The following is an 11,994-nucleotide window of genomic DNA, read 5'->3' as shown; positions in this document are numbered from 1 at the left end:
ATTTGATATCCACCTTTTCGGATCGGATATCCGATCCAAAATGAAAACTCGGATCGGATATCCAAAAATTCGGATCAGTTGCAGATCGGATTATTGGATTTTCGGATTCTCAGATAGTTTTGTACAGGCCTACGCATGACACATGTCACTTTTAAAATAACCGGTATTTGGGATTGAAGAAAAAGAAAACCCCCCAAAATTCGGATTATTCCAAAATATATGAAAGTTGGGATTATTCTCCCAAAATTGATGAAAGTTGGGATTAATTTTTCTAATTTTTCCTATAAAAATTTGGTCTTTTAAGAGTGATGAAATTCAAATTTTCTTAAAACTAATTACTACTTGGTATACAATAAGACTTTTCTCCATATCACTTTCTTTTTTTTTTTTTTTTTTTTTTTTTTTTTTTTTTTTGAATTGAATTGAATAGGGCTCAGACAGTCGCACTCGCACACAATATTTGCAAGAGAAAGAAGTGCATTAATCTGAGAAGTGTCGCAATTACGAGTCTCACTACCATGTCTTCTCCATCAACTACACCCATCCGCCATTTTTGAATGGCCTCCAAAATCTCTCCTCTTCCCTCAAAACTTAAGCAATTTTCTCTCTCCACAACACAGTTCGTTTCACTCTTGGAAAGCTACACCAACACTCGATCCCTCTCTAAAATCAAGCAACTTCACGCTCACATCATCAGTACTGGTATACTTTCTCTCTCCTCTTTCAAACCCTTTACTCTTTGCTCTAATCTTGCTTCAAGTTATGCTCTTTGTGGTCATGTTGCATATGCATGTAAGCTGTTCGACGAATTGCGTCAACCAAAGTTGTTCTTGTATAATGCCGTTATTAGGGCGCATTCTCAAAGTGGTTCGCCATTTGAGGTTCTTAAGCTTTTTGTTGATGTATTGTCATCTGGGTATTTGTTTCCTGACAAATTTACATACCCTTTTGTTATTAAGGCTTGTGGAGACTTGTTGTTGCTTAAGACTGGTGTTGTGATTCATGGGAAAGTTATAACTGGTGGGTTTGGTTCAAATTTGTTTTTGTTGAATTCTTTATTGGCTATGTACATGAATTGTGGTGCGGTTGAGATGGCGAGGCGCGCTTTTTATGTGATGGGTGAGAGGGATATGGTGTCTTGGGCGACTATGATAAGTGGGCTTGTTAAGAATGGGTGTGCTAATGATGCTCTAGTGATCTTTGATGAAATGATTGGTGTTGGTGCAGAGCTTAATAGGTCTGCTGTGTTATCTGTGTTGTCTGCTTGTGGGGATTTAGATGATTTAACTTTTGGAAGAAAGGTTCATGGGATTGTTGAAGAGAGAGGACTACGAGATGATGTATGTGTATCTAATGCGTTGATTAATATGTATACAAGATGTGGTAGCATGAATGATGCTAGAGAAGTGTTTGACAGGATAAAGGAGAAAGATGTAGTGACATGGACCTCTTTGATGAAAGGGTATGTTATGAATGACAATGCTAGATATGCATTGAACCTTTGTAGGTTGATGCACCTCGAAAAAGTGGTGCCTAATTCAGTGACTATTGCTATGTTGCTTCAGGCTTCTGGAAGTTTGCAGGCAGTGAAACATGGCAGGTGCTTGCATGCTTGGGTAGTTAGGCGAAATCTTTTCCGTGATGCAATAATTGAAACCGCTTTGATTGACATGTATGTGAAATGCAATCATGTCTGTTATTGCTTTTTAATTTTTGATCAAAGTTCACAGAAGAGAGTAGCATCCTGGAACGCAATGATTTCTGCATATACATATAATGGTTTGGCGAGTAATGCAGTACACTGTTTTAAACAAATGTTGCATGAAGCAATACGTCCTGATGCTATTACTTTTAGTAGTCTCCTTTGTGGTTGTTCTGATTTAGCTGACAGACAACAAGCTTTTAGTGTTCACAGCTACATGTTAAAATCTGGATTTCTCTCAGAATACGAAGTTTTGAGGGGCCTGATTGATTTATATTCAAAATGTGGAAGCTTGAAGTATTCTCAGAAGATATTCAGTGAAGTTCCACTGGAGTGCAGAGATATTACTTTGTGGGGTGCACTAATGGCTGGATATGGAGCACATGGGCATGGTGAATATGCAGTTTTACTTTTTAAGCGCATGGTTCAATCTGGAGTTAAACCGAATGAGGTTACCTTCACCTGTGTTCTGGATGCGTGTAGCCATGCTGGTTTAGTAGATGAGGGTCTTGAGCTGTTCACATTGATGCTCAGAACATGCCAAATTAATCCCAGCATTCATCATTATACATGTATGATTGATCTTCTTGGTCGGGCTGGTCGTTTGCAAGTAGCATATGATTTGATCATAACAATGCCGTTTATGCCTAATCATGCTGTTTGGGGTTCTTTGCTGGGTGCTTGCATGGCACATCAAAATGTTGAACTTGGAGAGATTTCGGCAAAATTACTTTTTATTATGGAGCCAGAGAACATGGGTAATTATGTCTTGCTGGCAAACATATATGCTTCTGCAGGCAGATGGAAAGATGCAGAGAATATGCGTTCGATTATAGATAAAGTTGGATTAAGAAAGACGCCTGGTCATAGTTTGGTCGAGGTCAAAGTCAATTAGGTAACCTTGGAAAAAAATGAGGATAGGTAGGGAGCTCCTAGGGGTCCAGTGCAGTTCTTGTTTTTGAAGCTTGCTTTTGGTGTTTAGTTCTAAACCAGGCCATCTCTTAAGATCTGAAGCAATTCACGAATCATGGCATCTGATATTCTGATCCATGCTTGTATAACAGTTATCAGGTAATGAAAGCATATATTTTTAATGAATGGAAATCGCACTCTCTTTACACCTCCTTCCTCTTCATAATACATATGCTATACTACTTTGCAACTATTATCAGATTGTGGAGATGTTGTAGTCCTTGACTTTATTGTTTCAAAAAGTTGCAGGTGCAAATGGTTGGCGATTCATAGCTAATTCTGACGTCAAGTTCTGCTTTTCAAAGAAAGCCAGTAAAATAATAGGAAGACCATATTCCATTTTAAGCAGAGCCTAATGGAATTTATGAAGTATGATTTAATCGGAACAATGGATGTGACCGTGATATAAACTAGGTAACCTTAACCTTTTTGCAATGCTTCTTACTTTCATAGCTTGGATTCCAAATCATTTAGTTTCAGAGCATTTGTGTCACATAAGGGCGGTATTAGGCACTGTTGGTCTTTATTAGGGTTCTCAAGATGCGTGTTGTGCACGATTCTGGAATATTCTTCCTTTAGGGTTTAAATAAGGGTATTTTGGTAATTTCTGCATTTACTGAATGTGGGCCCACAAGGGGGTCCAAACATTAGCCCCACGGCAAATTCGTGAAGCCTGCTTTGCTGTTTGGGAGTTTGTCAGAAAATAATCTTTGCGTGAGTACAAGAATACACGTGAGTGCGAACAAATCGAATCCCGAGGTAGGGCATTAGTCGAGCTTGGGGATGGGCGAGCCTAGCCTAGCAGCCTAGGCTAGGCGATCTTGGTATGGGCGTGCTTCCTAGGTGAGCTAGCTACCTGCCAGCGAGCCTGCTAGGCGATAAAGTTAGGCCTAGACACTATGGGCTCGCGACATGCTAGGCGAAAATGTTAGGCCTAGTGTCACGGTCCGGGAGTTTGGACCCTGAAATGTGCGGCGCGCTCTAGCCTTTTGGTGGCAAGAACACTAGCCTTGAGCGGAAGGGCTTGTGAGCACAAAGCAACACAAGCGGGCAATTAAATCCAAGGAGCATTCACGTCTATTTGGGCGACGGAGTGCGGGTGGTCGGGGCTTGTGGTGGCCGATACTTCAAGGCGGGCACAAGCGGGTCCGAACCACGAGTTCTTAATGCATCAAGTTGGTTTGGAGGGGAGCTATTATGCAAGTAAGACACAATATCTATAAAGGTCTAACAACAAACAAGCATAAAAGCAAAGCAACACTTAGTAGAAGGCTTAAGATTTCATTAATTATTCACCCTCTAAAGAGCTTTAATTTAATTACAAGGAGAATCCCTAGTGAACAGTGAAGTGACAGTAACACAATAATTGGAGCTCAAGCTAAGAAAATATAAACTAAACTCTAAGAAAGCATCTAAAGGGAATCTAATACATCAAAAGGAGTTGGATTCTAACACCTAGCCACCTAAAGGTTGTGGGCTGGCGACATGCTAGGCCCTAGGCGGTGATATCCAGCCCTGGCTGAACGAGCATGCCTCGCGCTATCTGGCGATGATATGCCGCGCGCCAGCATGCACTTTGGCGATGACGCGGTGCTCCTCCAGTAGCATTGGGCGATGATGTGTTGTGAGCCAACTCGAACCAGCCCGCGCCGGGAGATGAATTGCAACCTCTCGGCTCGAGCGACGATGTGAGTGGCTCCGGACCTTTTCATTGCATTTTAGCGTCCATTCGCCTCAATCGATGAAGTGTTTTTGGGACCTTTATGCCCTGTGGGCGATGAAATGTCATGGACACTTTCCTTCACCATCAAGCATGGTTCGAAAATGCAGTTTCGGTCGCGATCGCGGAAATGGTCGCGGTAGTTCGGTAACGAAACTGATGCGTTGATCGCAGAACGCGTTGCAGTTGTCACCCTAATTTATTTTATGTTAGTTTTTATAAGTTTTGTAATAAATTTTCTCATAATTTTCGAAAATCTTATTTTTTAATATATATCCCCATTTTATATCTTGTACAGTATTACAATAGTGCGGTGTACAAGTATACAATATACGTAGTAAACTTACTACTCCCTCCGTCCCAAATTAGTCGCAACGTTTTGACTTTTTGCACTATCACACATCTCATTTTTTTTACCATCTTTTTTAGCTATTATCTGAAAGCCAATGTAATCATATAATATGTTGTTGGGTCTATTTTAATGTATAGTTTGTCAATATAAATTTTTAATAGCTTATATAAGTATATAATAAAAGATATTAATGATCAAACATGTGCATCGGCAAGTGTGTCCAGTTAAAATGTTGCAAGTAACAGAGGGAGTACTTCATAAATGTAATAAAATAAAGTATAAAAGAGTACAATAGTTATTAGAAAAGGAAGTCGTGTGGGGGAGAAGGAAGAATAAAAGAGAGAAGAGGAAGAGTGATGGCTGGTGGAGTCAGGTCAGAAGTCAAAAAATAAAAAGAGGTAACATACAACTGTCACTATTCAGTCCACTCTCCAATTTTTGTTTTAAAGACAAAAAAGATGTGATAGTTTTCATTGACTTCCATGGAGAAACAGATTCCTCACCGGAAAACTTATACTTTGGGTTCTTTTTCCTTGGATTCTCTGTCAGGAACGCTTGATGCGGCCGATTTTCAATTCATAACGGCCGTGATGGCCGAAATTGCGTAGCGTTGAAATGCAGCGTGCTGAATCGGAAAAATTTGGTTCGGTAAAATTCAAATCCGTTACAAAACAGCCGATACGTAACGATGCGGCCGCATTTTAAAACCCTGCCATCAAGAATGCTTAAAAAGGACCCATTTCATCTTTTTTGGTAGTGGTCTTGCCCGTTGCTTGGTAAATTTTGACAAAAATTCGGTGGTCATAACTTGGGCTTCGGGTGTCCGAATTGAGCAAACTTTTTTTTCTTTTCAAATTGTGTATTTTTTCGAGCTCTATGCAGCTGCAAATTCTCAGGGGTATTTGGTCCAACGAAATCGTGAAAAAGGCCTCTAGCATGGTGAACATGCCATTTTTCTGATCATGGTCTTGCTCTAAGACATAGAATTGGATGGTGTAGAGCACGATGATGCGCTCGGGTCATCCCTTGGGGATGGATGGGCGACAATATGTATGACACCCCTTGGGGCTAAGAGCCCCTTGGATGGACGGTGATATGTTTGACACTCCTTTGGACGATGATATGTATGATTCCCCTTTGGGCTAAGAGTCCCTTGGATGGACGATAATATGTATTGAACTTTTTGTGCACAATTACGTATATTGTACGTATTCTCTGAACTCTTTTTTGCATGATTGACAACTGTCTATGACACGCGTGGACCAAATCGATTGTACCAAATCGCGGTTAAATTTTCGAAGCATACATTTCACTATATATAGCAAGTTTCTTATTCATTTTTCATTCACATTTACCTTGTCTGGGTTGTGAATACCTAACAAATCCAACTACACGTCAAAGTGGAAGCAACAAATGCTACTTTCATGACAGGCTCTCCTAAAGGGCTCCCCCTTGACAACTTACTAAAAGAAGGTGAATAAGAAGCCATTAACAAGAAAGAAAGCATAAGGAAACAAAGGCGTACCTTAAAAGATAGTGTCTTCCAATTAAATTAAAATAAGCACCTCTCTCTTTACAAAGACTTTCCTTGCTACAGATTTTGAGATTGAAATTGAGAGTGAGAAATGAATAAGGAACTGGCTATATTTAGAGAAATATATACTTCGAAAAGTGAACTGCAATTTGGTTCAATCGCTTTAGTCCACACACGTGTTACAGACACTTATCAATCATGTAGAAAAGAGTACGGAGAATACGTACAATTTTACAAAATTGTGCACAAAAAATACAATACATATCATCGTCCATCCAGGGGGGTTCTTAGCCCCAAGGATTGTCATACATATCATCTTCCATCCAAGGGGTTTTTAGCCCCAAGGGTTGTCATACATATCATCGTCCACCCAAGGGGCTCTTAGCCCCAAGGGGCGTCATACATATCATCATCCATCCAAAAGGCTCTTAGCCCCAAGGGGTGTCATATATATCACTGCCCTTCCAAGGCTTTTTGTTGTTACAGGGAAGCAAACAAACAAAATATATATTTACAGTTGTATTTTTCCATGAAAATTGTATTTCATAATCATTTTTTTGAAAAATGTTTCCGTCACTCAAGGAGACCTAATAAGTTTCAGTGTATCATCTTTCCTGTCTCCATAGTAAACCATTTCCATTTGTGTTTAGTTGTTTACTCTATAGATTCCTTCACTTTATTTTCCTGTATCATGAAAAGTACTGCGTATTAGATTAGGAATCGGGGGATCTCTATGAATTGCTGTGAGTTTCAACTTGTGCTCTTTTGCAGATCACTCTGACTTGTAAAACAAAATTCTGCAAAAGGCAGGACAGGTTTATGTGGTGAATTCAATCTTGGATTAAAATCGTTTTCTTTGATAAACAGCCATTGGTGTACTTGACAAGAGTCACAGGACAACTTCGCCCGACTTTTATCTGATGTAATGTACTTATGTACTATTACTGCAGTGTTAATGAATTGGGGAGGGGCTCCTTCGTTTTCCTGATGAGACTGTGATGCTTTTGTGGAGTTGACATTTTACATTTTAAGGGAAGATATGGACATCCACTGGTAGAGTAAGTCATTGAATGTCTCAAACTATGTGTTTTGTAATCAAAGTATTAGTAGAGCACTAGAGCCAAACTGTTCACTTTTTACAGATTAATTGTCCATAAGCCCTATATCATGTAGTTGCAGACCCTTAAGAGTGTATATAATGTCAATCACCTCTATGAATTATTTGGTTGGTTTATTTCTGTTAGGCATAATGCTGTTCATGGTTGTTGAGTTTCTAGAACCAAGTTTGATGAGTGTTAACTCTCACTTGTGTTTGTTGACTTGATAATATTTGGAAAGCAGTAAATTTATGCACTTAGTGCTCCTTAGTTTATCCTAAGCAACAAATTGGGTCTCGCGAGGAAGTTATATAAGTTGAGGTTCCTAAATTTTTAGTATGTCAAGTCTAGAAATAGAAAAGGGGATAAGGAAAAACTTGGACAGAACTAAATTATCCAATTAATTTACCCTTAGAAATCTGTTAACTGTACACATTTTAGGATACGGTCGTCTAATAGTATAAACTTTCATAGTTTATATACACTAGATTTCCTTTGCCAAGTAAAGTGTCCAGATTTTGAGGAGAGAACACTGCTTTGTTTCGTTATATTTCTTCAGTATAAAATCTGAGTGATTCCAAACACAAGGTAGGCTATGATGAAGTTTCTCTTGCAGGTTTTACAGTTGAGAAAACTATAACACTTTTAGAAACTCTGAAAACACAACTGAATGAATCAAATTTCTTTTCTCATTGGATTCTTCTATAACCGTTGAGATGGGTTAGTGGGATAAAGGATTTTTAAATATGGCCGCTGTTGCTGCTAAGGGCCTGTTGTCATTGGTAAGACCCCGACCATAAAAGACTTGAACACTGACATTGCAAATCAGTGGAAGGTTAGTCATCCTCCTGTGTCTTTACTTCTCCATGATGCTCTCTCTCTCAGTTCCCCTCCTCAATCTGCTAAGGCTATTCCTCTTTGCTTACAGGGTACTTACAGTTGAAAGCATTGGCCGCTGATTTGCGCACACCCCAACTTGATAACTGCACACCCCTTTGGCCCCACTATAAGGTAATTTCCTTTTTTCCTTCTAATTTGCACTAAGTCTCACGTGCCCAATGTTAATATTTTACTTTTTTTTTTTAATTTTATTTTTTTATTTCGACTTTTGTGGGTAAATTACCAACTCCCAAAATCATAAACATTGATTTTGCTTTTTACTCCATCCCCCTTTTTACACTCCAGTACTCGCACCATTAATTTGATACCTCAAAAGCTTCTACCTTTTATGGAAATTCACCTTTTTAATATATCTTAATTGTAATTGCACTTTATTATAATTAAGAAGATGGATGGAGAATTTGATTTTGAAGGGATTAATGATAATGAATTTTGGGAGCTTTTTGGGCTAGATGACTTGCCGAATGTACTAGAGGAGAATGGCCATGAAGACTGCAATTCTTCACATTCTCATATTAATGGTAATAATTTTCAATATTGATCTATTTTTTACAAGCATCTTTGTAATTGGGGTTGGATTTCACTCAATTATACAATAAAATTATTCTAGGGTTTTAAAGGAAAATTTTCATAATTCTTGATAATGAGTCAAATTGATTCCAATATTGTTATACCTTAGTATTAAATCAGTTTATTTGCAAATTATATGTCTCAATTTCAGCTTTTTAAGGTTTGGTGATTAAAAATAGTATAATAAGCTAGATTAGTTTAATTTTAACTTTGGTGTTAATCAAAACCAAAAGAGTACAATTGCAAAACCAAAAGAACAAACTCGTATTATCGAACTCTCAGCCATAGGCTAAGTGTATATTTTTAATGGCTTTTTGATTATTCAAAACATAATTTTGTGACTATTCTTGTTAATTTTTTTTTATTGTATAGGTTCACCAGAATTTGATAATCATCAACCTCCTCAAATGCCCACTGATATGTATCAACTTTCATCCCAAAAATTTTCAAATAGAGAAATATTGTTGGAGACTGTTCGAGGAATGGCCTACTCACTAGGCTTTGTTACAGTGATTCAAAAATCCAAAAAAAAAAAAAACAGATGGGTTATTATTGGTTGTGATCATGGTGGATCATATCGAACTAATCGTAGTCGTATCCCTAATAGTGGAAAGAAAAAGTCAGGAACTCGATTAATGAATTGCCCATTTCAAATTTGTGGAAGAATGAACCAAGGCACTAGTTGGAGAGTCGAAATTAAATATCTTTCTCATAACCATAATTTATCAAGTGATATTTCGGGACATCCTTATACCCGGCGTTTCTCAAGGGAGGAAGTTAATGAGATTAAAGAGATGATTGCTGCCGACATTGCTCCACGGCAGATACTTACAAAACTTCGAAAAGGTAACTCTAATCTAAAAGCAATATCTAGAACACTTTATAATGTGAAGGCTAAAATTATTAAAGATGGGCTAGGAGGCCGTTCAATGATCCAAGCTTTGATGGATGAACTTGGTAAAGGTGGTTTTACGTATGATGTTGAGTGTGATAATGAAGGACATGTGACACATTTGTTGTTTTCTCATCCAAGTTCGATTGAATTAGCAAGAATTTACTCATATACTTTTGTGATGGACTGCACTTATAAGATTAACAAGTATAAAATGCCTTTACTTGATATTGTTGGAGTTACTAGTTTTAATACATCATTCTTTTGCGGTTTTGCCTTCTTATTTAAAGAGGAGGAAAGTGATTATGTGTGGGCACTACAAAAATTTGGTAAGATTTTGGGTTATGATAAACAACCATCGGTGATTGTGACTGATCGAGAATTGGCTTTGATGAATGCAATTAAAGTTGTTTTCCCTAATACTTGTAATTTGTTGTGTGTATGGCACATTGAAAAAAATATTTTAGCAAAGTGCAAGCCTTTTTTTGATGATGGTGATGAATGGGATGTGTTTATGTCCGATTGGACAAATTTGATTGATTCTTCAACTGAAGATCAATTTAATGAAGCTTGGTCTGAAATTGAAGTGAAGTATGGGAAGTACAGGGATATTCTCATTTACATTCATAATACTTGGTTTCCATGGAAAAAATATTTTTTTAGAGCATGGTCAAGTGAATATATGCATTTTGGACATGTTAGTTCTAGAGCTGAAGGTTCACATGCTACTTTGAAGAAATACCTTGAAGTTTCGAGTGGTGACCTTCGCACAGTGAAGGAAAAAATTTGTCATGCTGTTGATCATCAATATAATGAGATTAAAACACAATTGTCAAGTGAGAAGATACGCATTCCTCATGACTTGCGTATCCCCTTCTTAAGTAAGCTCATAGGTCATGTTTCTCATTTTGCATTAAGAAAACTCCTTAACCAATTTGAGCTAGCTTATTCCGATTCTCTGTCTCCTACTTGTATTGGTCAGTTTTCAAAAACTATGGGTCTCCCTTGTGCTCACGTGATGAGAAGGATGACAAATGAGGATTTAAAGCTTGACACCATTCATTACCAGTGGAGAATGGACAACATATCACTTTCAAAGAACGGAGAGAATCAAGATGTTCATGGAGATCGGATTGATGTGCTTGTACAAGAGTTACAACTCAAATATCAGCAATTGCCTCTTACTCAAAAAGAAGGTATTCGAAAACAAATTTCTCAATTTGTTAGTCCTTCAAGTCCTTTGGTTCTTGAACCCATGATTCGTCAATCTAAAACTCTTGGAACTAATTCAAGAAAAAAGAAAAAACAAAGTTCTTCTACAAAGAAGGATCCTTCAGGTTTTGAGATGGTCGAAAAGGTCAGAAGGTGCAACATGTGTGGCAACATGAATCATGATCGTAGAAGATGTCCTAAAAATACTACTCAAAATTCTTCAATGTCCTTCATGCCTCCAATTTTGAATGGCTTGCCTAGTCCATCCACCTCTTTTGTTGTTGATTTGAACCTTTTGCCTCCAAACTCAGATTATAATAACCCATCGTAAGGTAATTTTTTTTTTTTTTTTGATAAGTTGTGTTTATATTGTCATGATATTGTATTTATTATTATATAAAGATATTATATTAACATGTTTAATTAATATTATGAAGGTCGAGAATATTTGATATTATGTGATGTCCACGATATAAAGTGCAAAGACACTAATTAAGGTAATTTTGTTTTTTTTTCGTAGTTTGGTTATCTTTTATGTTTAATTGTCTAAACTAATTATTATATGTTATTGTAGTTTTGTCGTAATGGATGCAGGTTTTGTCATTGGAGTAGTTAATTTACTAGCACAAGATCTTTGGATTAGCTTTGGTTGATAAATCGTATTTATGTAATTTTTTGAGACAATATTTGTTGATTTAACTTTTACCCAACTTTTGTATTTTTTTATAAACTTAATTTGAGATAATCATAGCTATTAATTTAAGATGTTTAATAGTATATAATATCAAATTGATTATAACGTTAAAATTTTTTGAAAGAAAAAAATTGTCATTTTATATTTATGTAAAAAAAAATAAAAAAATAAAAAAATAAAAAAATAAAAAAAAAAAAATTCAAACTTGACTCAAGGTTGAAAACTACTGCCGTTGTACAAGAAATACTTAATACTAAAAAAAATGGAGTATTAATGATAGAAGAAAAATAATGCATAAAGTAAAAAAAAGGTCAAATATCAATTTGCTTTCTCACTTTCTCACGTGCGT

The 11,994-nt window shown here is 37.0% G+C and overlaps 1 protein-coding gene across 9 annotated transcripts; it reads left to right on the top strand.

Annotated features, from left to right (window-relative positions):
• The first annotated feature begins 231 nt into the window (after positions 1 to 231).
• On the top strand, positions 232 to 11,799 carry LOC110734335 (pentatricopeptide repeat-containing protein At5g39350-like). 9 transcript variants are annotated; one of them, XM_021914493.1, is made up of 7 exons: positions 232 to 2,773; positions 2,924 to 3,088; positions 7,052 to 7,338; positions 7,994 to 8,212; positions 8,306 to 8,388; positions 8,730 to 8,798; positions 9,220 to 9,241. In XM_021914493.1, the coding sequence occupies exon 1, from the start codon at positions 558 to 560 to the stop codon at positions 2,595 to 2,597; it is 2,040 nt and encodes a 679-aa protein (XP_021770185.1). In that variant the 5' UTR covers positions 232 to 557; the 3' UTR covers positions 2,598 to 2,773; positions 2,924 to 3,088; positions 7,052 to 7,338; positions 7,994 to 8,212; positions 8,306 to 8,388; positions 8,730 to 8,798; positions 9,220 to 9,241. The 9 variants fall into 9 exon arrangements, with proteins under 9 accessions (XP_021770185.1, XP_021770192.1, XP_021770178.1 ...); XM_021914500.1 differs by lacking the exon at positions 7,052 to 7,338; XM_021914486.1 differs by having other exon boundaries at positions 7,148 to 8,212.
• Positions 11,800 to 11,994: the final 195 nt, after the last annotated feature.

The sequence above is a fragment of the Chenopodium quinoa genome, unplaced genomic scaffold, assembly GCF_001683475.1.
Source record: "Chenopodium quinoa cultivar QQ74 unplaced genomic scaffold, ASM168347v1, whole genome shotgun sequence".
Lineage (NCBI taxonomy): Eukaryota > Viridiplantae > Streptophyta > Magnoliopsida > Caryophyllales > Amaranthaceae > Chenopodium > Chenopodium quinoa.
This window is presented reverse-complemented; position numbering and strand designations above follow the sequence as displayed.